The following is a 26812-nucleotide window of genomic DNA, read 5'->3' as shown; positions in this document are numbered from 1 at the left end:
GCTAGCCTTGAGCTGAAGAGCTGAGGGACAGCGCCCAGGCCCAGAGTTCAGGCCCCACGACCGGACCCCCCCCAAAAAGAACCTGACTCCTATCACAACAATTTATTTCATTCAGGACTTTCTGTTGCAAATACTGTAACATCTGACTCAGAGTGTTTTAGGTAATGAAGGAAACTAGTTAACTGACAAAAGTAGAAAGTTCTGAGATGACACCGGTGTATGATTTATTTCAGTGGTTCAGCTATTTTATGAAATATGTAAATTTTCAGACCCTTCTTGTGATGGGCTTCCCCTTTGGGTCCAAACAATCTCAACACTTGTAGCTCTCCTATTACAATTCACAGTGTTAAAGGATGAGGAGGGGGAAAGAGACGTGAAGACTTCCATACAAATATCCTTAGCTTGCTATGACTCCTGTGGACCACGAAGGCCAAAGGCAAAGGGAATGAGAGCATTTTGACTGAATTTCTGGAAAAGCAGGGTGCTCCCTGGACCAGAATCTTTACCTTCCACAAGCTTTCATACAAGGCAGTAATGTGAGATCTAATGGAACTCTATAACCTCCCAGCCTCAAGCCACACTGATTCAAGTTACACTCCATACCCAGGGACTCAAAAACAAGAATCACACAGATAAGCAAAGCTTCAGTAGTTCACACTGAGGGCTCTTCTTGATATGCTAGTATTTGACACCGAGTGGTTTTCTTTAAAAATCCTTCTGTACATTTTTTAATGACTTTGAATTTGTTTAAATTGTGTTGTAAAGGTTATGATGTACACAGGGGTTAGATACATAAGTAATATAATGAGTATAAATCTTTTTGAACAGTGTTACCCCCTTCGTCATTTTTCCCACTTCCTGCTCCCCAGCTCCCCTCTCTCACATGTTGTAAAGTTCATTTCCAACATAGTATGATCTTGAATTTTTATGGCTTGATTTTGGCCTCATTTTTTCTCAAGCTAATATTAAATATGTGAAAGTACCACATGGATTCTTCTTAGCTACACACTTGGATCACATTGTTTCTAATACTAAAGTGTTTATAGGATAAGCAGAGCTCAGTCATTTAATGATATAAAATAACGTTTTCGGTTGTCTCTATTCAATTTACCTTACCAACATATCTTTCTCTCTCACATTGAGTTCTGAATCAAATCCAAATTTTTGTCTTCTTTCTTAGCAATAAAGACACCTGACCTTTTGTTTAGACACTGTAAGTCCAATCCAGTCTAATAATCATAAACTACAAGTTGATCCAATGTAATCATCAAAATTTTAGAATTCTCTTCCAATCTACTTTCCTACCTCAGCCTCTCTCAGACTTCTAAGAATAGATCATCTTTACTATTTTCTGTTTTCCAGAAATCCCATCACTACACTTCCAAATGTGCTTGAGCTTGTATCTTTTCTTTCTTTCCTGCAACTCTTTAAAGCCAGACCTTCCTCTGTATTGTTGATCCCTTTAGTTCTTATTTTCTCATGACATAAAAGTGCATATATAGATACTTTAAAATTTTTTAATTAAAGGAGATTTGGGAGCATATATAAATGACTTTAAAATGAAATAAGAAATTCCTTTTTCTCAGTTCCAATTAGCTTCAAATACACTGAAAATAAATGTGCAAGAGTTTGGAGGAAATCATTGTGACCAGACAAGGAAAGAGAGTGTGCTGAGAACCACAGTCTTCAGATCATGCACCTGAAAGATGAAAATAAGCAGGCTCAAACTTCACAGTCCAATTGTGACAAATTCTGACGCAGGTCAATCAGGAACAAGTATTTGGTCTAGAAAAGCATATCCATTGAAGGACACCACCCTCCCCTTCTTTTCCACTTCCCAATTAGCCCCAATACCCATTCTCTGCCATCCCTCCCATGGGTAGTCTCTGGCTGGAAGCAATCCTGTGGAATATGGTCTCAATTTGAGATCAGATGGGTTAAAACTGGTGGGGGCAAGTAAAGGCTTTATGTCTGTTCTAGTCCCCACAACAAGTATTTCTGGGCTATGTGTAGAAATTGTCATAAAGAATATGGATAGGAAGCCTTGGGGAAATATGAGAATTTATAAAATAATTCCAATAAAATACAAAGATTAGTACTTCCAAATTTCCAAGATAAAAGAAGAAATCAGAGGACACCTAAATTAACAGAAAAGCATTGTCTTTTTTTTAAATGTCAGTTATTTCCTAAATTTATCTATAGGTATAGTCAAAATAACAATTCTAAAAATTCTAATAGTTGTTTATGTTTTAGCACAATTTTTTTAGAAAATGTAATCAATTATATTCAAAAGCCAAGGGTCAAATTTAAAGTAAAAGTTATTTTATTCAAGAGAAAAGCATTTTATTCTATAATGAGATATTCAGATGCAAACACATATTATATTCTTCCTTTGGTGTGAATGAGTTTCAAATAAAGTTTAGTATATCATGTATAAATATATGAAATATATGCAATACACATTTATACATATTTTATACATAGTTGAGCATATATGCATATATTATAACTATAATATATGTATATTTTTATTAAAAAGATAGTAACTAAGGAAAGGATCTAGTCTTCCTTCACCATTGTTGGGATTCAGGGCTGAAAGAGTAAACCACAAACAAGTGAGTACTGAAAGTTACAGAAGGACTTGGTGACAGGGCTCAGATGTTAAAAGATAAAAATTGTCCATTTTGCTTAGGGTCAACTTGTCCCCTTCGTGCCCTTCAAATAAAACAAAATAATTGTGCATTATCTTGCTTATATTTTATACACACAGACAGGCAACTTTTTAGCATAATGTGGCTTCAGAATGCTTTACTATAGTTTTAAAGAAATTGTCTTAAAAATAACGAATGTTTATTCATGAAGAATGTATTAATAGACCTTTGACAGGTTCAATTCTACTTTCCACATCCTCTCTCCTCTCTTTTCTTTTCCATTACCAAGCTTTACCCCTCATTTCACTCTCTAACTTGACTAGATTAGTCTTCCAAGAAACAAAGGAATTTATAAGTAATATATTACACTTCAAAAATCAAATAGGCCTGACATTATAAGTTCAATATTGTTTTATCACAAACTTATGTGCACTTTTTATACCTGCCTTTCTATAAAAATAAGTAAATTTGGGTTAATAAAATGTATGACCTAATTTCTGATCCTTTATATTAATTGTTCAGCTGAGGCACTTAGCTGTATCTCCGTCATTCAAATGTGAAACAAGTAATACAGGAAATAGTTGTTTTGTTGGGAGATCTTGAGGTTTGTGCAGTAGGAAAAGCTGAGCACATCTTTACTCTAGCAGAAATGGTGCAATACATGAGGTTTTATTCAACAGAAGAAAGTGCAGTCCTGACAAAATCTCACATAGCTGCTGAGTCTACTTCTCTTCTTTAAATGTAGTCTTCAGTGATGAAGAGCATCCTCTGAAACGCATTGTCTACTCAAATCTACTAAATGAGGGGTTAAGGGACTTAAAAATTATACATATTTTCAGCCCTTCTGAGGATCTTATTCACACGATAAAACATTGTTCTGGATGCAGTAAAGAGGCTTAATTACACACTGTAGATAAAAGATAAAGCGAGGAGACCTGTAGGTGGGATGGAAATGATTATCTGTAAGTATATAGAGACTGAGCTTGCTGTGAGCTTACATAACTAATTGCCCACACCCGGCTGGCATTTGCATGAACATTTTCTATGAAAACCTAAATGCTTGCGATATCTGTTGGCACAAACAAAAGAAACAGATGTTTCAACTTTGATACCAAGCAAACTTGAAAAGAAAACTATACATTTAAGGAAAGACAAACCATAGAGGAAATTATAACTGAGTCCCATCTTTTTAGAAGCCCTAGAATTTAAAATGCTACTCTTAAAGTATAAGTGTTTTAAAATAGAAAGTACCAGCTCATTTTTTTCAATCATATGGTTTTCAGATTTTTCATTATATGCAAATACTATGAAAAGATGAAGTAACAGCATTTAGATCTTCATAGTAAACTTAGACCTATACACTTGAATACTCTTTGTGGAGAAATGTAAAATTACAAAACCATTGTCTTGTGTTCTTCCAACTACATTCATTCCTGAATGCTTCTGTCTGCTTCCAAGGCCAGTACCAAAAATAGCAAACATCTGTTTGGTATGTTATAGTATTATCTTGAAACACTTCCTCAAAAAGTTATGTTTCAAAGTCCAACCATAATTCATAGGTAAAAGAAAATTTTGTAAGTTGTATTACAAAATAGAGTAACATAATCAGCTTTATCTATAATTAAAGTTAACATCAATTCTATCCAGAAGAGTTACACTTCAGGAATAATTTTATTCACATAACTCAATAACATAAAGATACCACAATTATAAAATGAACAGAATCCTTGATTAGCTATTTTTCGGAAGAATAAATACAAATAACTAATAAACAAATGAACAATATTTGACAGCAGTTGTCATCAGAGGAATGTACATCAAAACCACAGAAATGCCACTTTATAACCACCGAGATGCCTATAATAAAAGGCCAGATAACAAATTCTGGCAAGAGTACAATTCTGATGATAATATTATATTCTATAAACATTTTGGAAAATAGCCTAACTGTTCTTTGAAAACTTACTTCTAGTGTTTCCATTTGAAACAGTAATTATATTTCTAGAAACACGGCCAAGAGAAATGAAAATATATGCCCACAAAAAATGAATCTAGCCAGGTGCCAGTAGCTCACACCTGTAATCCTAGCTACTGAGATCTGAGGGTCACAGTTCAAAGCCAGCCCAAGCAGGAGACTCCCTGAGACTCTTATCTCCAATAAGCCAAAAGTGGCACTGTGGCTCAAGTGGTAGAGCGCTTGCTTTCAGCTGAAGAGCTGAGGGACAGCACCCAGGCCCAGAGTTCAAGCCCCACAACTGACAAAACAATCAAAAGTAAAAAAAAGAATCCAAACTTTTATAGACATATTTATAAAAGATGTATTTCATACCCAAGAAATAGAAATAAACAAAATATCCATTAACTGATGAATGGAAACAATATGCTATATTCTTACAAGAAAATATTGTTCATCAATTAAAAGATAATATAGCAGAGATGACAACATAGAAATATGGAAACCATTAAACAGAATAAATAGAACAAAATACAAAAGACAGCATATTTTATGAATCCATTTATAAGAAAACTCCAGCATAAGCAAGTCTAGAGAGACAAAAAGCAGACTACTAGCTGCCTGGTACAGAGTACTTGGAGGGGAAATAGGGAGTGAACATGACTAATTATGGACTTTATTTCTGGAATAAATGACAAAATGTGTTCTAAAATTAGATTGGGGTGGTGATGATTGCATAGCTCTACAAATAAACTAAAAACACCAAATTGAAAAGCTTAATGGATGTAATATATGATATGTAAATTCTATAAAATTCAATAAAATTTTTGTAAAGAAATACTTCCATATTGACAGACCCTTTGAAGAAATAAAAACTGCTTAAAAGGAAATTTTACAAGAGAGAGGAAACTAGACACATGCAATGAATAATTTATAACTTTAATCACCATCTAACATATTGATCGGCACAACTGTTCAAATTGTCTTGGATTAAAAATGCCGTTATTATCATTACTTTGGTGACCCCAGTAGAAAACTCTGGATATCCTCTTTTAGCCAGAAATTTTTCTCAGTAGCTGATTTTATACTCTTAAATCTATTATCTCTATGATCAATCTGTTTCTTCTTTATGTTTTTTGGTCCTTTGCTGCCTCCTCTTTTTCTCCATAAAGGTGGTTATTCCCCAGCATTTTGTCTTCAGTAATCTACACTTCTCTGCTCACTTTCATGTTCTCTTCCATAGTTATTTTTGTACATCAAAAACAAACACATATATCCAACCAACTTTTAAACAACCAACTACCATATGTCAGAGTTTATGCTCGCTAAGTATGGGAAATTCTAAAATAAGAAACAAATTGTATTGTCTATGAAGTGCTTCCAGTTCATAACTACAATGAAATATTTCAGGTCCTATAACCAATGCCTGTGCCTTCTCCTCATTTCTACTTTCCATTTCCAGAGTCATACTATATAGTTCCATATCAATGCAGTCATAACGTCAATGATGCCCTGCTTATATCTCTCCCTATTTTAAAACCCATAGCCTCTGTATTTCTGTTCATAATCATTAATGGCTTTCTATGGTTGAAGAAACAAGTACAAAATCTGCATTTACACTTTTATGTTCCTTATACTTCTGCAACATTTCCTACTTATCATAAATGACAACTCTATTTGCCCACAACCTCTGTTCAGATTGAACTGAATCCTTGACTTTTCGACATTCTACATCCTTACCTTTGCTCAGAATACTTCTCTTGCTGGACTTGCGGATTGTTCTATTCTAAATTGATAACAAAAGAATATTGAAGACATAAGGTGAAAAAAAGTTATTAATAGTCCAGTATGGATGTTCTTGGTTGGTGTGTGATTTTTACCTCACATTTTTCATGACTTAATTTTTTTCTTCATTTGTAAAGTAGTGATCCTTGATGTGACATACTTCACTTCTAGTCACAATCCAATGGTTAGCAAGCATTTATGAGTCTGAAAATAACTGTCTTACTGTGAGCCTGCATAGAAGAGCCTTTTGTAACTATTGCAAATGATAGTGAAAATTTCCTTTTCAGTATTTCATAATACTTATTGTCTTTGTTGTTTATTTTGCACTTGTCACTTGCTGACTTACAAATATATTTTTCTTTTGAGGTTACAGACATATTTTCCTTCTAAATGGGATTTAAAATTTCCTAAAACTAGATATTACAATATTCTCTGCATATATGTTGTCATTTTAGAACTTAGTCCAAAAGGTATTGTCATAGCCAAGTTCTTTATACCCTTTAAAACTATGGCGGAAGCCCGGTGCCCGTGGCTCATGCCTGTAATCCTAGCTACTCAGGAGGCTGAGATCTGAGGATTGCAGTTCAAAGACAGCCAAGGAAGGAAAGTTCTTGAGACTCTTATCTCCAATTAACCACCAGAAAACTGGAGGTAGCACTGTGGCTCAAGTGGCAGAGCGCTCACTTGCCTTGAGCTGAAGAGCTCAGACACAGCACCCAGGCCCAGAAGTCAACCACCACCACCACCCCCCAAAAATCAAGTATTCAACCATACCATGAGACTTTACTAAAAATATGATATTATGTAAACAAATGGAAATATCAAATATTACCCTTTATTTGCCTTCCTATACTGATGGACCACTGCTTGTCAAACAGAGCCTTTTCTCCTATTGTAAACAGGCACAGACGAACTATCACCATTACTTAAAATATTCTAAGTCATATTACCTCACCAGTTGAGTAATGCTTAAAACTGATTTTAATTTTAACATTTTCTAAAATTTCTTTGAGGTTTATGATATTCTAGAAAATGAAATTCTGTAATCACCACATTGTAAGCCAATGAACAGTGCAGTACACCTGTATTCAACATTATTACATAAGAAAGAGAAAATGACTTACATCTAAAGGAAAAGAAAAGAAAATATAGATTTAACTTGTTGCAAGAGGAATGTTGGGCAAGTGTATAGAAGGCCTGAATAAAATTAATGCACATTCAAATGGCTTATTACATCTTTTTAATCCCTAGAGAATATTAGATGTGTTTCAGGAAATCAGTGTAGATGCTAGAAATCCAAGGGATAAAGAAATAACCTCTGGGAAGGTCCTCCTCAGCTTCCACAGCCCAGGTCCTAGGATTTAAGTTATTTTTGGCTTCCCTTCTGAAAAGGCTCAGGAAGACTCTAAACAATGAGAGTAAAAGCTGCTCTTTATTTCTTTTTTTTTCTCCCTCTGACCACCCTAGATCTGTTTTTGCCACAACTTCATAAGTATTTCAATTACTTGTTCCTGCAACAATCCTGCAAAGAAGCTCTGCCCCACCCTCTTCTTACAGATGAAGATACTGAGGTTAAGTGATTTTCTCAGGGTTACAAAGATCCTTAGCAGCAATGAGGGAATGAGAACTAACGGTTCAACTCAATAGATTGAGTTTCTGAGCAGCTTGACTATTATATTGCAAAGGGGCCACTCAGAGGCCTGGCTGAATGTGTGAGTCCTGGGAATGAAAAGGAGGCTGAGAGGAAAGCATTTTCCTTCTTATAAATGACACAGGCAATTGTCTAAAGTTGGAAAGAAAGGCCCTTTAGAGAAAGAGCCTTTTTTTAAAGAATACAAACAGCAGGACACTCAATTTGGGACCCTCCTTCAATGAGACCATTGTCTATGTACTTGCAGACAGTGCCGCGGAGGAAGCCGGGCTCCAGATTGGAGATGTGGTGCTCTCTGTCAATGGCACGGAGGTCACCAGTGCAGAGCATGCAGAAGCGGTGCACCTTGCAAGGAAAGGTAGGTGGAGCCAACAGACAGGGTCCAGAGCCCAAGCATGCAGGAATTTCAAATGTGGGAGCAGCACAGCACAGAAAAGCTACAGATGTCCTTTTCTCCCCAGTATCCCTTTAATGCATTGTTATCAACAAAATTTGCATAGGAATTAAATCACATTTCCATCCCATATACCTTTTGTTTCCATGATCAACCACAATAATGAACCCAGAAAATGGTAGTGAGCAAAACATAGTCTTCTATCAAAATAGTTGTTTAAACTCCTTACACAAAAATACGTGTGCTCCTTACAAAAATGTGTTTATTCTGTCTCTTTCTTTCTCCCTACATTCACTCCTTCTTCCCTCCCTTCCTTTTTCCTTGTCTTTCTTTCCATAAATTTGTACAGTTAAGAGCCTCAGGTTTTAATGTGAAAAAGTGAAGGGGAGAGGAAAAGTGGAAGAAAGGCTGAGCAGCGAATAGAGAGAAAATTTTAAAGCTTGAGCCTAAAGCTTCTACAGATTCTCTGACATCCACTTGAATCTTTCCCTTAAAGCAATTTTAGCACGTTTCTTGCCACCACGAGAGCAAGCAATAATGTATAGCCCTGCATGCTTGCACCCCTTAGCAGTAAACTTTGGAAAGATTAATACCATTTTTTTTCCTCTGGAAAACAACTTACTCTCTTTGTCACAATGTCACAAATCCTTATCTCCCTGTGGACCTCAAAATATACAGCTGGTAAACACTGTGCTCCATCATAGGATTATTTGGTATAGTATCCTCCTATCCTTGGCTTTCTGGTGACAGAATACATACTGCAGTAATCTGAAATATATTATTGGACAAAGACATTTTAAAGAATGGGCCTTTGGGATAGGCCACCTGTGTCAAGCAGTAAGTATAACTTGCTGAACAGTAAGTTATCACTTGCATTTTCTCAGGCTTAATGATTAGCAACCTGGGAGCACTTCTCTAGTGGAGACTAGCATGAGAAAATCACTAAGAATGGTGTTCCTTGGTAAGTTTTTCTGAATCTTTTCTAAAGGAGATGACTTGATATTTTGCTGCTCTAGAAAACTTGTACTAGGTACACAAATATTTAAGACATTGTCAGTCAATATGAGCAACAACTGCTTATAAGTCTCACACAAACATTTATCTTTGTGCAGTCTGACTCACAAACTGAAGTAATAAAGTAATGATTATAGTAATGACCTGGTTTTATCTCAAGCTTAGGTATTACAACATAATTCTTTTACTGTTTTTTTAATTAAATGGATATATAGTGATTTTTTTCTCTTAATACTTTTATTTTTCCTCAAGCTTAGTGTTCTTCATAATATTGAGCCATTTGCCTTACTAAATCAGTTAATTGAACACCTCTAAAAGTTGAATAGAGAAAATTCTAACTTGTGATAAAATGGTGAAATAATATTAGGAGGTAATTAATTCAGCATACTAGCTTGAGCTGCTTCTGGGAATACTTAGTAGAATGGGTTTTGTTTGCTGTTATAATCTGGGCTCAACTACCCCTTATTTTCTGCCTATAATCCCCTCCCCAGAGGAGACCATGACCCTCTGTCCTTTACAGATCCTCAGCCCAACATAGAAGGTGCCTCAGAAGTAGAAACTGAATTCTAGATCTGAGATGCTAAAGGATAGAAAAAGACTTTTGGTAAACTAAAATCAAGTCATACTTCTATTTGTTGAGGAGGGTGGTAATTACAGCCAAAAGAAGAAGAATGAATAACGTCCCATGTAAGAAATATGCTAAGGGACTTGGTTTTATCATTTTCCTCACATGCATGACCATGAGTGCCAAATTCTTCACCCCAATATTACTGAAAGCTAGAAAAATGGCAGCACGCATTGTGGACAATCTGTACAATGAGCCCAGGTGGATCAAGGAGCCAATCATTCCTTACTCAGACAGTCTTCTGAGAATCCCTAGGACTGATTAAGTATAGCAAAGCTATACAAGACAGACTCCCTGAAATTCAGTCACCAGGTCAAAGTGTAAACAAAGCAAAAATACAATGTCTGCACCAAGAGGGCAACCCAAAAGACCCCCTCCCTGGTGAAATTACTCTCAGCACCTTCTCTATCCCCACCAATAGGGGCAGCAGCTCTGATCTGCATTTCAAACCTTCACCGCTGCACACTATATATTTTCTGGGATTAAAAAACAAATTCCAATATAACAGAATTTGCCTAGTAAAATCGAGACATCTGAGACACACCATTGCAGGTTAAAAGAAAAAAGGATGTTCTATGGTACAATTCATAATAAGAAAATAACTGAAGAGATTTGAGAGAATAAGCATTTGAAATCAAATCAGCAAGTGTCATAAAAGTGGTGAGGGTAGACATTTATAGAATATTGGCAATGGAACAGAAAAGCCAATGTAAAGAGGAACCAATGATCAGTTGGAGGTATGAAGAAGATAATAGTTGAAAAAAAAAGTATGTTAGATAAGTTGGATAACAAAAGATAATATAGTAGGAATATATGTAAATTATCCAAATTATTTCATATAAAAACTCTCATAACTAGATACCAGTGGCTTACATCTGTAATAGTACATATTTAGATGGCTAAAATTGGGATAATTGAGGTTTGAGCCCATCTTGGGCAGGAAAGTTTTTTAGAAAACCCCCTCCCCTAACTTCTGAAAGTTAGATGTAGTGTCATCTACCTGTTATCCAGAATGGTAGGATACAGCCCTATAACAGGATATTCCTTGACAGGAAATGAGACTCTGTCTCAAAATAACCAGTACACAAAAGAGGGCTAGGGGTGTGGTTCAGCAGCAGATTACCTGCCTTGCAAGTGGAAGGCCCTGGGTTCAAAATCTAGTACTGCCAAAAAATGGAGGAGAGCAAGAAATCCTCACAGAAATTATCAGGGAGAAGGGTAAAAAGAAAATATATTAAACCATTAATAAGCACAAACAATAACATCAGAAAAACCTGGTGATAATTTAATCAAGTGCCTAGAAAATTAAAATCAAATAGGAAAGAAAGCTGCTTTAAATGTTTTTTCTAGAAATAACGAAAGAAGAGAAAACTTTAAAAAATTCAGATTACCAAATGGATGGTAGCAAACCCCTCAAGTTGGCATATGATAATGAAATGTAAGAATATCAAACATGAAGAGAATTATTTTTATATTTCAAGAGAGAAAAACCATATAGCCTCTAGAGAAAATAAAATCCAATAGACATCAGACTTGCTAATAGCTATACCAGATGCTAGGGTAAAATGAAGTAATATTTTCAAAATCAACATAATAACTCAAATGTAATATACCTCAAAACTGTTACTTAAATAGAACTTTACAATAGATTAGTTTCATTTATATCTTTAGAAAAAAGATTATCTTGACATATCAGATAGATCATTATATTAATAAGAAAATATAGCCCAAATGAATTTTTGTTAATCATAGGAAATAAAGCTAAAGAAAAACTACCTTAAAGTTTTTCTGTTGTATTTATGAGCCTCTCCCCAGATCAAAAATTCAACTCAGAATTTATCAAATCTTAAAAAGTGGTTTTAAAAAGAATGTTACAAACTATAAGCATCAGAAAAGGAAAATGTCAGCAAGTTTACAGAGTAGGAAGACCTGGATCATCCTCTCCCTTCCTTTGATATAAAATTTAGCAACAATTCACCCTTAAGTTTCTTTTGTACAAAGTACAGAAACTAATGGAAATACTTCACATCCTAGGCAAATAATAAAGTAGACTCCTTGAAGCCAGAATCCCTATACTCAACATAGCAACGAAGAGAAAACCCATGTCTACCACTTTCTCTGAGATAAGGGAAGATGCTGGGGCACACGTCCAGCACCTCCTGTTTTCTACTTGTGTCTCCAGAAGATTGGTGATTTTCAAGTCTTACAGTTCTCATGGAGAACAGAGATGGGAGTTTGGGATGTTGAATGTCACGATTTCCTCATTCTCAGCATATCATAAGAAGACCAAAAGAACAAGAAGACAAAACAAAACCTAGCTCAAAAAAGTAATTCAGCTTCTTCATGGCTGGCAGCTCATTTTCTAGACAGGCACCTCTAAATCAAATGTAATCCAATTCTTCCTATTTGTAGTGGACATGATGTTATATAGAGAAAAACTAAAGATCCCCAAGACAATCTTTTTAAACTAATAATTTGGTAATATCGCAGTCTATAAAAATCAATACACAAAAGTTAACTTGCTTTTCTACACACTATCTGTAAAACAATTCAGGAGAACAATCCCACTTCTCATAGCAACAAAAGAAACAAAATACTCAGGCTTAAATCTTACAAAGGAAGTGAAAAACTTGTGTACCAAAAGCTAAGAAACATCAGTGAAAGAAATTAAGAGGATACAGTGAAAGATACCTTATGTTCATGAATCAGAACTTGTATTACTATAATGTTCATAGCACCCAAAGCAATCTATAGATTTGATGTTATGCCTAAGAAAAGTCTAGTAACATTTTAACATATCTGGAAAAATGATGCCAAAATTCATATGGAGCCACAAAAGACAACAAACAACCATATCAGTCTTGGGGGAAAAGAGCAAAGGTGATAGTACCACACTTCTTTGTTTCAAAATCAATCACAAAATTACAATAACAATAAACAAAATAATATGGCTCTGTCATTAAGGCAGAGAAATAGGCCAGTGGAACATGATAGCCAGATAAATGAATGCATGTAGAACCAACTCTTCTATGGGGGTACCAAAAACTCATAATGGATAGGGGACAGTGACTTCAAAGCTAGTCTTGAAAAAGTATGTGGTAGGATCCTTGCTTGGCATCATACACAAAAATTAACTTATTTTAACATTAGTAAACCCATAAACCAAACCCAGAAAAACGAAAGGGGTTGGTTTTAAGAGTAATTTTTGGATATGACCCAAAAGCACAGTTAACAACTGTGATCTAGTTAACAACTAGATCATACCAAACTAAACCACTTCTAATAAGGAATGTGTCTTTAAAATATATTCAGAACCACAATTTCAAACTATAAAGCCTAATAACACTCTTGAAAAAAGGGGTTAAGGAAGAGACATGTTTCTAATGATACAGAAATAGTCAATAGATATATTAAAGGTGCTCAATGTCACTAATTATCCAGGAAAATAAAAAATACAAAATGACTTCAAATTTATCAACATCACTGTTATCAATGGTAGACAAGTTGACAAGGAAGTAGAGACATTAAAACTCTTATGCACCATTGGAGGAAATGAAAATGTATACCTGCCATAGAAAACCCTTCAGAAAACTTAAGGAAGAAAAGCTATATGACCTAATCACTTGTGGATATTCATCCAAAAGGATTGAAATTGGGATCCCAAACAGCTCTCTGTGTTTCCATCTTTACTGAAACACTATTCATGAGAGACAAAGGTAGGAACAATCTAAATGTACAATCTAAATGAACTGATAGATGAGTTAAGGAAAATGTGGTGCATCTGAACAACCAAGTTCGATTTAGTTTTAAAAAGAAGAAACCATAAGATTTACTGGAGAAATATTAGAAATATCTCTTTTGAGAAGGAGATGATCTATGCTGTTTTTCATGATGTCAAGGTCTTTACTAAGCCAATAACAGCAAGGAAATAAAGGGACACGTTCTGTAAGGAAAGAAACACAGCTATCCTTATTTTTAGATTCTATGACTAACAGAATCAGCTAACCAATGCTAGCTCTAGAAAAAAGACTTGTCAAACCAAGTTCTTCTATTTAAAAAAAACCACAGGGAATTTACAATGTCCTGATTTTATATATGCAGCATTTGTTTGTACCAGCAATAAACTACAAATAATAAAATTATAAGGCAGTTAAGAACCAGTCTAAAAAAGAATGCAAAAATATGTCATAGCAAATATTTGTGACTCCATCAAGGGACATGAATGAACACTTAAATGTCTACTCTCCCCAAATTAATCTAAAAGCTCAGTGTACCAATAAAATTGTTTAAAAATATTTATTCAGAAATATAAAATAATACATATATCAATATTTTTACAAATTAATACCTATTTGGTAATACATATGACAAGTGATGGCAAAAGAGCTCTTTATATTACTTATTAAGGCATATTACAAACCCATAACAATAGCTTAGTATAAAAATGTAGTTCTTCCGTAGATACAGATATTACACCAGTGGACAAGAGTGATCTAGAGAACTCAGAAACATATTCAAACATTGCACATTCTATATAATAACGTTAGAACCACAAAAAATAAAGGACAATATGTTATTCCTTTATTTTTACAAAACACTTGTACTTCACATGACATACAACAAATGCAGACTTCAGCTGTATTAAAAACCTCAATTTTAACGTGAAAAGAAACATCAAGAAAAGAAATTGGAAAATAACTTTGTATGTAGTTATCAAAGAAATACAAATGATAAACAAGATGACATTTTAGATACATGATTTTAGGGGAAAAAATGTCAGATAATAGATAGCTTTGACCAGCATATAATGATAAGGAAATGAAAATCATCATCTACTCTCATTGGGATGTAAGTATTTCAGAGAGCAATATGATAGTTCTTGTAAAGTACCAATAAATCTCATGTCCTAGCAGTGGCACTTTAGAGCAGATAAGCCCAAAAACTTCTTAAGGGATATATACAAGGACATTTGGAGCAGTCATCTATGTGTTAAAAAGGAATTAGAAGTGGTGTGGGTGACCATTACTAGGGAAATGGAAACTAGATCATAATAAATAAACAGCCTGAACTTATGCCTCATTTAGAAATTATTTGTGTGTGTGTGTGTGTGTGTGTGTGTCACCATGGATAGATTTTTAAATTGTTTTGAGTTGAAAAAGAAAAGAGGAGGAGGAACAAAGGGCAGAGAGCTAAGACAGAGAAATAGAATTCGATTTAGCAGAATAGAATGTATGTAAAACAAGACACATAAAATAGGGTAGTCACATTACTATACAAAATACATTTTGTGGATATACACAGTAGGGGCAGAGTGCATAAGGAAAGATAAAGCAAAATGAAACAAAACTGGGTCCTTGCACTCCAAAGATAATCATGTGCCAACATCCATGTGGTATGATCTGCTTCCTGCATCTGTGTTTAAAAGCTACAAACAAAAACTTGCAAACAGGACCAAGCATTCAAAAAATGTATAGGCAGAAATGGTGAAAGTAGAACAGAACAAAACAGGACTCCTAAGAAGCAGTGGGCCTATGAAAAGAATATGAGTGCACATGAAACTGATTTAAATTTATAAATGTCAAGTCACTTTTCACAGGATATTGAATCCTAAATCTAAGTGTATGTCAGACTCACCAGGATATTATTTTACATATGAAATTTGTAGTGGTAGCCTGCACATTTGTAATTTTCATCAACTCTCCCTGGTGATTCTTTCACAACCAGCCTGTGTTAGCACACAGCCCAGCCACTTACAGATATGCTACAGATACAGCACTAAAATCGGAAGTCTGATTGTTAGCCTCCAACGTAAATGCTATACTATGCTATGCCAGACTAGCATAATAAGTCACTCATTATTACAGCATCTAATGTGAGTACCATTACTATTCAATAATAATCAAACACAGCTGTACAAAGTAGCTTTATTCTATTGATGGGAAAGCCAAAACACATTTTTTAAAGTACTCTCTATCAAATTAAAAATGACAACATGTGAGCCTTTGGGGGATGGGGAAGATTGCTGATGGCAATTTTTACAGGTGGAGGTGGTATGATTTTGTTGTTTAAGAGTACACATGAGTGCATGCATGTATGTGTGTGTGTGTGTGTGTATATGTATGTATGTATTTCTTGAGGCAGGATCTTAATATAGAGCTCAAGCTGTCCTGGAGCTGAAGATCCTCCCAACTCAGTTTCCTAAGTGCTGGGATTGGAGATGTATGTTACTACAACCAGCTGAATCTTTGTTTTAATGAGGGTTCCCTCACAGCCTGGTTTTGGTGTTTATAGGACTGAATAGTTGGAAACCTAAAGAGAAGATTTAATTCCAAGTGAAGAGAGTAAAGGGACATAGTACAGTTTAATCAGCTTAGAAGTCTTTTGCCCAATTAGGATGTCTTTGCCTTACTAAATGCAAGTTTTACTAAAATCAAACACCCCAGAGCCTCCAGGGGTCCTGCTCTCCACTGCTGAATGCAGTGTGCCCTCTGGGATGAATATGTCTTGCACATTTCTTGGTCACATTTGTGAGGGTGGCAGAGTTTGTCTGACAGCAGAGGTGTGACTCTGAGACAGTTTAAGATTGGTGACATAGGAAGAAAGCAGTGAGCCAAGGAAAGAGTGTGAATTAGAAAAAGAAATTATTTTTCTCTTTCTTGAAGCTGTAAATAGCCTCACCACAACTCCTTACTTCCAAACCTCCAGGCCAAAGTATTTGGGAAGAAGTGTTTACTGGCTTGCTTTTGTTTTGAAGGATGCTATCACCAAAGAATTAAGTTAAACATGTAGGTCTTCAAACTCCTTCATCTCATGAAATGCACCTCTGGCAGTAGACGTCCATCTTTCAGCTTCCTACATTTCACCTTTCCTCAAAAGCAAGCAACATCCAGTAAAGGAAGACAGTGTTTATGTATTTCCTTCCTCCAGGGTGGGAAGATAAAAATAAGTTATATGAGGGAGGGGGAAGTAATCATTTTATTGCCAAGAAATGTCGAGGTAAAAACTAAAGCCAGGAGAAACTAAATCATAGTCAAAGAAAGGAAGAAATACCATTGTTAAAGGCAAAGACTGTAAACTAAGTAATACAGACTCTTGAAAAATGAGAAAGGCCTAAGGATGTGGAATTCTAATTTCTATCCAACATTACCTGAGCACTTTTTGCCACTGTAGACTGTAAGACCACATGTCAAAACCACTGAACAAGGCTATACAGTTAAACAGACCAGGTGATTTGCATTCCTAATTAGATGGAGAGGTATTGAACTAAGACCCTTTATAATTTTAGATCCTAGTAAGTTCATAAGTCATAACAAAAATAAAGTTTTAAATATTTGTATTTGTCAAGTTAATTTATCCAACAAACACTTAGGACAACCATAGTGACTATACAACTAATATTTTTTAAAGATTTCACCCAAAATGTACATATCAAATATGAGCACTGTCAAAATTGGTTAATCACCTGTAGAAAACTAAAGCTAGATCCTTATATATCACCCTGCACCAGAATCAACTCCAAATGGATCCAAGACATGGGAGCCAAAGCAGACATCCAGAAAACAGGATGGAATAGGAGAAACCCTAGGTCTCCTTGGCACAGGACAAAATTTTCTTAATAGAGACCCAGAAACAAAACAAATCAAAGAAACGTTGGACAAATAGGATTGCATGAAGCTGCAGAGCTTCTGCATGGTAAAGGACATAGCTAGCAAGATCAATAGAAAGCCCACGAACTGGGAAAAGATCTTCACTAGCCAAACAACAGATATGGGTCTCATATCTAAAACATACTTGAAACTCAAAAAAGTAAATCCCCCAACAAGAAATCCTCAAAGAAGCAACTGCCCGATAAATAAGCGGACTAAAGACTTAAAGAGAAACTTCTCTGAAGAGGAAATAAGAATGGCCAATAGACACATGAAGAAATGCTCAAGCTCTCTAGCCATGAAAGAAATGCAGCGCAAAACATTGAGATTCCACCTCACCCCAGTTAGAATGGCTACAATCAAGAACTCCAATAACAACAGATGATGGAGGGGATGTGGACAGAAGGGAAGCTTACTTCATTGTTGGCGGGATTGTAAACTTGTTCAACCATTTTGGAAAACAGTATGGAGGTTCCTCAAAAGACTCCACATAGAGCTCCCCTATAACCCCGCAATCCCACTTCTGGGCATTTACCTGAATGATCACAAACAAGGCCATACTAAAGCTACCAGCACAACTATGTTTATTGCAGCATTATTTACCATAGCTCAGATATGGAACTAACCCAAATGCCCCTCAGTAGATGAATGGATTAAGAAAATGTGGTATATATATATATATATATATATATATACACACACACACACACACACAATGGAATTCTATGCCTCCTTCAGAAAGAATGACATTGCCCCATTTGTTAGGAAATGCAAAGAGCTGGAAAAAATTTTATTACGTGAAGTAAGTCAGGCCTAAAGAAACATAGGTCCCATGGTTTCCCTTATTTGCAATAACCTGTATATGTCTGGGACAAGCAGAAAATGTCTAAAGCTATATATATATGACCAGATAAGATGAAGTTAAGTGAAATGAACCCCAAGATAGGGACACAAGTATTTTTTTCTTGCTTGCTATTGTTTCTAACATATTTATAAGGTACCGTGTGATTTTTTTGTTGCTTTGTGTATTCCTCCCCCATGGTATAACCCCTGCTTTCACTGTATTTGATGCTGTTATAATTTGGGGAGGGGAAGGGAAAAAACAAATTGTTTAAGTAGGGATACAGATGGACCCATTGCAACAATGAGATGTAGAAGACACTATGTTAAAAAATGAACTTTACAATTTAGGCTGGGGAGGGGAGTGTAGTTGAGGAGGTCAGAGGGAAGGGATGGAAGGGGAAAAACAAAGGAGGAAGCAATAATGCTTGATAAGAAATATACTCATTACCTTGCTCATGTAATTGCAACCCCTCTGTACAGTATTTTCACAATGAAAAACTTACATTAAAAAAATGAGCCACTGTGAGGGGCTGGGAAGGTGGCTCAGTGGTAGAGCGCTTGCCTTGCATGCCTGAGGCCCTGGGTTCGATTCCTCAGCACCACATAAGCAAAAAAAAAAGAAAAAGCCGGAAGTGGCGCTGTGGCTCAAGCGGTAGAGTGCTAGCCTTGAGCTGAAGAGCTGAGGGACAGCACCCAGGCCCAGAGTTCAGGCCCCATGACCGGACCCCAAAAAAATGAGCCACTGTGAATGTAAAGTAACCCTCTGGACCCTGGTAGGACTTTGTAAAGGATAAAATACCACTATTGCCCAACAACTATTTAGAACCCAGTAAGTCCCAAGGCAACAGGCTCATGTCTTCACCCTGAATGTGAAAAACTCTTCGCTAATAAGATAGATGATACCAGCAGGCTACAGCAAGGCCATCTGTATCGCTGTCCTAGAGAGCTTTTTTTTTTTCCTGGTGCACCAAGTTATGTGTATGGCCATGCTGAAACACAAGCTTTGCCTGATCAGTATCAGAGAAACCCACATGCAGTCTGTGTAAGCAAGAAGAAAGTGACCCCTGGAGGCGTCCCCCCGCTGCAGCGGTACATAAATAAATTGGCAGATGTGTCAACTATGTATATTAGTCCAGGAGTACAGTTCTTTGGGGACTGAAGTGCAAAGACAAAGACATTTGTGGGTTACTGGTCAATCTGGAGTATTTCTTCTAATTTTTCGGGATGTGTTTTGACAGGAGCTTAAGGGCAGTTCAATAAATTAAAATGTATTTACATGGCAATGAAGAATTATCTTGACACACAGAGAGTTATTTAATTACCAAGGTGCTTTGCGTGCTGCTAAAGTTAAGACTGTGTCAGCCTTTTCTGGGACAAATCTTTATTTTCGGGGCCATGTGGCTCAGCCAGGAATGATCCCTTGGGCTGGTGCTTGTCATTTATAGAGGAAGAGTCTCCTCCCTGACCCCCATTTCCATAGACAGCTCTAAACAGATCGGTAATCTCAATGTCAGACATCATGATGAAGTCAGGCGCTGCCAAGTCAGGCCAAATGTCCCCCTTCAGGGATGTGGCCTCCCTCTCAGAGGAATTGTAAATGAAGTCATACCCCATTTGCAGTCTTCAGAGCATGGCAGGGTTGCTGTCCATCTAAGTGACATTCAGACACTTGTTTTAAGCCATCAGAAGGTAGGTATGTGATAAAAAAAAAATCTGTGTCCATGCTGGCAGCATCAGAACACAAGTGGGAAAATAGTGACCTCATATTAACAGGAGCAGGGTCAAATTCCTCCAAGATATACCCCATGCCAGACTTAAGGGAAAGGGGAGACCACTTAGGTCCAGGCAACAAAGAGGGCATTGTCACATGGAAAGGAGGGGAATCTGGAAGCCCAGTGTTAAACTCACAGTCTAAGTCAGACAGACAGAAGAAAATCAAGTATCTCTGCGCTTGTAGAACTTCTGTCTCCTTCTAACTTCAAGAACTGGGGGAACTGGGAAGGTGACTCGGTGGTAGAGTGTTTGCCTTGCATGCATAAGGCCCTGGGTTCGATTCCTCAGCACCACATAAGCAGAAAAAAGCCATAAGTGGCACTGTGGCTCTGTGGCTCAAGTAGTAGAGTGCTAGCCTTGAGCTGAAGAGCTGAGGGACAGAGCCCAGAGTTCAAGCCCCACGACCAACAACAAATAAAACAAAAACAAAACCCTGGAAATTGACTTTGAGAGAGGGGCAATGCTGACAAAAAATTGAGCAGTGACTTAGATCCTGCCTTGGCCAAAGAGGGTAATTATTTTTAAACTAAAGTGAGGTAGAAAAGGCAAAAACATTACTCATCCTTTGTTTTAGGAAGTAAGTCACTGTATGTTTAAAAGTGCAGCTTCTGATTATTATACCCAATAAAAATGAATGGACTTAAAGGGTGCATTACTAGAAAACACATGGCAGTATTGGCTAAGTAAAAGAGCTCTCTACCACGAATCAGAAAACCTAGGTCCCAGTTCAGCTCCCTATAATTTTATCCCTCCAGTTTCTTTTTTTTTTTTTCATAATCTCAAGGATTTGAATTACTAAGGAATTTGATGTAGTCAGTACTAGGATTCTATTTTATCCCATTTCTAAAATCTGTAACAATTACTTATTCAGTCTTCACTCATTGCCAGTGATTCTAAGAGTCTTTCAATCACTGAACTAGCCAAAACTCATGCCTCTAGGTCCAGACATCTTGACTCTGGTGGTGGGATCTGACATCAGTCGCTGCCCCAACACACCTTGGCCCACCTGCCGTGGCTACCTGCATAAGAGGACTCATTCTGGCTTCCTGAAGGGTTGGAGGAAGAGGTGGTTTGTGCTGAAACATGATGGCTGCCTCCACTACTACAAACATAAAAAGGTAAACTGAGGGAAGGGGATACACACAATAAACCTTGAGAAGAACAGTCCCACAGATTACTTCATGACCCAAAGAGTGTCTAGTATGGTGCCATGTTGAGGATTCTGGAATCTCTCTCTCTCTCTCTCTCTCTTTCTCTCTCTCTCTCTCCCTGCTATAACTTTTCAGGAACTTTCGTACGCAGAGGATTTTATTTTCTCTTCTACCATATTAATCACGACTGGTATAAGTTTCCATCTCCTTTCTATTTTCAGTTCCTCTGTGAAATCTTTCATATCAAGAAAGTAAGAACCAAAGTAAATTCCTGGTACCAGAGAGAAATCAAAGTGGGCCTAAGGCAGCAGGGCTGCACTGACTATACACTGTTTCCTGAGTGGCAGAATTCAGGTCTGGTTTTCTTAGGCACAGTACCAAAAAAGAAACCTGGAATAGTTCATTGTTTTTCCCAGATTTTTTTTTATTTAAGAATAGTGATCTAACAGTAAGTGAAGGTTGCAATCTCATAGGAGTCTTATAAGATAGCGTCAAAATCAGCAGTCAGTACTCTCCCCAGATGGGTCTCTCTGGGCCTGTGTCATTGGGGAAATCTCTTCCAGTGATGTTAATATCTCACAAACTCACATGTTTCCTTAGCCATGTGCAATCCAGTATTATGTTGTGAATCAGATGCAAACATGATTGAATCAGAGATTTCACACAGAAATCTCAATTTCCAACCTCTGGTTCATTTGGTAGCAGCCGGAAGCTGGTGGCTCACACCTGTAATCCTAGCTACTCAGGAGGCTGAGATCTGAGGATCATGGTTCAAAGCCAGCCCAGGCAGGAAGACTCTTATCTCCAATAAATCACCAGGAAACCGGAAGTGGTACCGTGGCTCAAGTGGTAGAATGCTTGCCTGGAAGAACTGAGGGACAATGCCCAGCCACACAACCTACCAAAAAAAAAGAAATCTGTAGCAACAGTTTGTAAGCATTCAATAGACGCCGTGTCCCAAGGAACATATGCATCTGCCATCTAACTGAGGACCCACTGTGTCCCACTGACTTCTGCCCTAGTGGCTTAACTGTTAACTGTGAGCGCATTTGTGACCTCTTATCAAAGTTCAAAGCACCAGCTTTCAGTCATTGGCCTCATTCATGATGCAATCTTATTTTCTGGCCTTCATTTTACATTTCTCTAGTTTCTTAATTTTAACTTTAATAAATATGTATGTATGCAAGCATATAAAAAACCTTAATCTCTTTCTGGAACAAGTCAATAAAGAAATCAATACACTTTAAAAAAAGAGGAATGATTTTGCATAGTGATTATTGTGAAGAATTTCTGTTCCTAGATTATAGAACAAATAAATATTTGTGACACAGACATGGAATGCTCTGTCTTTTATAGCAATGGAGCTGTAGAGCTACTTGGAAAAACTTTGTCTCCCCCCAGTGCAGGAAAATAGGATTCTCTCTAAACAGAATAAGAAATCATAGTTTGTCTATGATTTCTCGTTCTGGGGATTGAAGTGGAGCAGACCTGAATTTATAAACTAGATTTATTTCAAAAGCACCAGAGGAGTTTCCTAGAACACACCTGCAAAACATCTCCTTTGCTTTACCTCCTGAATCTCCAACTGTGTGATCCTGCAAATTGTGTGTGGTTTCTTTAAGCTTTCAGGATAATTCTGATTTGTAACCTAGTGAATTTCCATCTAGTCAAGAGACAAACAAAAAAACTAATAATAACTAAGGTAAGCTAGATTTTTCTTGAGATTGGTATCTTGAGATTTTTGTCCTTCCTGGCTTTCACTGAAAATGGTTGTTACCTCTGTGAAACAGTGATAATAGTAGATGATAGTTTTATTGTCCTTGAGTAAAAATAAATAACCACTTTTAGTCAAGCAACTTCTTGTTTTAAGATTCCTGGTCCTTGAAATTTAGAATGATCCTTGAAGCCAATATTTTAGGTATGGGTTTGCCAGGCAGGTGACATTCAGATGAATGGTGCTGCCTGCAGATTTTGTGTTTGGCTCGTATGGTATTGTCATAATTTTTAATTAAACATATGCAGGTAAAGCATGCGCAACATAATTTTCCATAATCCCCACCACTCCTCATTTCCTAATACTGAGTCTGGTCATTGGAATTACAGAACAGGCCTGTTAAGTGAAATTTATGTGAAAAACTAGAACTATAGTAGCAATTCTAGTTAGTTTTTAAATATTTGCAACTGTCTTTAAAAAAGAAATATAGATCAGGCTGGGAAGGTGGCTTAGTGGTAGAGTGCTTTGCCTTGTTCAATTCCTCAGCACCACATAAGCAGAAAAAACTGGAAGTGGCACTGTGGCTCAAGTGGTAGAGCACTAGCCTTGAGCTGAAGAACTGAGGGACAGCGGCCAAGCTCAGAGTTCAGGTACCACGACCGACAAGAAAGAAAGAAAGAGAGAGAGAGAGAGAGAAAGAAAGAAAGAAAGGAGGGAAGGAAGGAAGGAAAGAAAGAAAAGAAATATAGATCTTGTGATTTGGCCATAACTAAGAAAAGAATATTCTAAGTAACTACAATTGTGACCAGGATTATGATATATTGTTTAATTTGGAGATGGTAAAATATTTTTCAAAAAACATAGTTTTGTTTTCAAAGAGCTAAAATCAGATGTGTGTAGTGCTTCAAATTCCAGAATATATTATGTCTGATCTTTAGAGTGGATAGCAATGAAAGAAGAGTTAATGAGGCACAAGAAGAACATAACAGAATAAATTAGCAGAAAATGAACTCAGACATACAGTAGCCATTCATGCAATAAATACTTATTGAATACATTTTTATAAGCCAGGCACTCAGTAAGTGCTGGAAAGGCAACAAAACACACATGATGCCTGCCCTGTTTGTACATACAGTCCCAGGGAGGAATGAAATGAGTAAATGAATTTACACAAAACTACATAACTGTGATTCTAAAGATGGAGCATGATAGCAGTCTGGTTGGACTGAGAGGTAGAATCACATAACAGGTTGATTAAAAAAAAACATTAAATTATTTTTATTGTGAAAATACCGTACAGAGGAGTTACAATTATATGGGCAAGATAATGAGTACATTTCTTATCAAGCATTGTTGCCTCCTCCTTTGTTTCCCCTTCCCATCCCTTCCCATCTCCCCTCCCATACCTCCCCCCAACCCCCACCAAAGTTGTAAAGTTCGTTTTTTGACATAATGTCTTGTACATCTCATTGTTGCAATGGGTCCACCTGTATCCCTATTTAAACGGTTTGTTTTTGCCCTTCCCCTCCACAAATTATACCGACATGAAATACAGTGAAAGCAGGGGTTATATCGTGGGGGAGGGACATACAAAGCAACAAAGAAATCATCTTTTTTTTTTTTTTTTTGTCGGTCGTGGGGCTTGAACTCTGGGCCTGGGCGCTGTCCCTCAGCTCTTCAGCTCAAGGCAAGCGCTCTACCACTTGAGCTACAGCACCACTTCTGGTTTTCTGGTGGTTTATTGGAGATAGGAGTCTCACGGTCTTTCCTGCCCGGGCTGGCTTTGAACCGCGATCCTCAGATCTCAGCCTCCTGAGTAGCTAGGATTACAGGCGTGAGCCACCAGCACCCGGCACAACGAAATCATCTTATAAATATGTTAGAAACAATCACATGAAAGGAAAAAAACATTTGAATGTTTATCTTGGGGTTCATTTCATCTAACATCAATTTTTTGAAAAGTGACTATGGCTATGGCATCAGGAAAGCCTATTCAAGGAAGGAGAAACTGAGAAAGCATACCCCTCTAAAAGGCCAGGAATTCAGTTCTCGTGGAAGAGATTAATCTGGTGGATAGAAGAACAACTCACTGCTTTGCCAAGTTAGAGTTAATCCATGGTCACAAGACAACCAGGAAGCAGCACTTTGGAGTACTAGTGGGGCAAGGAAACATCAGCTATTTGCTGAAACATAGTTATGTTATGAGAATGAAGAGGTGGTAGGAGGCCTTGAATAGGAGACATTCCTCTCTCAAAGGGCCTGGCAAAAGTGATGTAGAAAGCACTGTAAGAGAGGAAGGGAGAGAATAGAGAGTCAAGGTCTCGGGATGGGCAGGAGGACCTGAACCTTACAATGCTTATATGGAAAGAGTTGCAGTAAGATGCTGGCGAGGCCATTGTAAGGTTGAAAAGGCTCAAGGGAATAACGTGTTCTGGGTACCTGTCTAGGTCAAATCACCCCGTGATGTTCACAGACCCCCACCTCCACTAGCCCTCCCTGTAGCACTTGGGAAACACATTTTTGCTCACTGCAGTGTTCCTTTAGCGCCCTCTACTGAGAAATCTCAGCACCATGCTTACTGTATAGGAGGACATAAAGGAACGCAGTTTGTTTCTACATAGCATTTGCTTAGGAGCTGAGAGATACTGAGAGCAATAGGTTGCTAACTGGGAAAAGTATGAGCCAAAAGTTTTAGGAAATTTAAAATTAGGAGGAGTGTATAATGATTTCCTTTTCAAGGAAGTAATATTTTAACAAAGACCAGAGGATTGAATTGAAGTCACCAGACAGAAAGCTGTGATGCACACTTATGTAAGTAGAGGAAACAGCATGTATAAAATCTCCAAGCTGGAAGAAAAAAGGTGTGTCACATTTGAGGAAATTGCAAATACCCACTATGGCTTAAGTGAGAGTGAAAGAGGAAAACAGAGATGGAAGGAGTTTATGCCTAGAAGGTAAACAGGAGGACAGGATTTGGGATCTAACACAATAAGGTCCTTTGGGGTGTACTTCTTATTATAGTAGAGAGCCTTCAAATGTACTGTTATGTTAAAATGAGAGAGGAGAATGGGAATCCTACAGAGAGTGGTAGGCCCCTAGTCTGGCAAGACTAGGAAATAGTCCTAATGTAGATGAGAGTAGTAAACGAGTACTTACCTCCAGGTATGTTTACACACCAGAATCAATAGATTTGTATGAGATAGAATTTAAGAGACGGTGGTGGCCTTTAGGGTTGCTATAACCAAATGCCATAAACTGCATTATAAGCAATGGATATGTGTTTCCCACAGTTCCGAAGAGAAGGAAGTTCAAGAGCAAAGCACCAAGAGATTTAAGTCCAGTCTGTGCATTTTCTGATTCATAAACAGGCAGACTTTCACTGAGTTGTCACACAGTGGAAGCGACAAGACAGTATTAGAAATCTCTCCTTTTTTAAAAATTTTATTTTATTGTAAAGATGCTGTACAGCGGGGTTACAGTTACATGAGTAAGGTAATGAGTACATTTCTTGTCGAACATTATTAAGGTCTTACCCCTTACAGATTGTTTCACCTTCCTGAGCCCATCTCCAAAAATCTTAACTTCAAGTGTCTTCACATTAGGTATTAGAT

General features: G+C 37.1%; 1 protein-coding gene across 1 annotated transcript in view; it reads left to right on the top strand.

Annotated features, from left to right (window-relative positions):
* Positions 1 to 26812, top strand: part of LOC105989802 — a 107288-nt gene that overhangs the window by 29253 nt on the left and 51223 nt on the right. The window contains exons 5-6 of the mRNA XM_013022018.1: positions 8222 to 8399; positions 21276 to 21454. Of these exons, the coding sequence (XP_012877472.1) occupies positions 8222 to 8399; positions 21276 to 21454 (357 nt within the window). The remainder of the gene's footprint in view (positions 1 to 8221; positions 8400 to 21275; positions 21455 to 26812) is intronic.

The sequence above is a fragment of the Dipodomys ordii genome, unplaced genomic scaffold (genome assembly GCF_000151885.1).
Source record: "Dipodomys ordii isolate 6190 unplaced genomic scaffold, Dord_2.0 Scaffold59, whole genome shotgun sequence".
NCBI classification, from domain to species: Eukaryota; Metazoa; Chordata; class Mammalia; order Rodentia; family Heteromyidae; genus Dipodomys; species Dipodomys ordii.
This window is presented reverse-complemented; position numbering and strand designations above follow the sequence as displayed.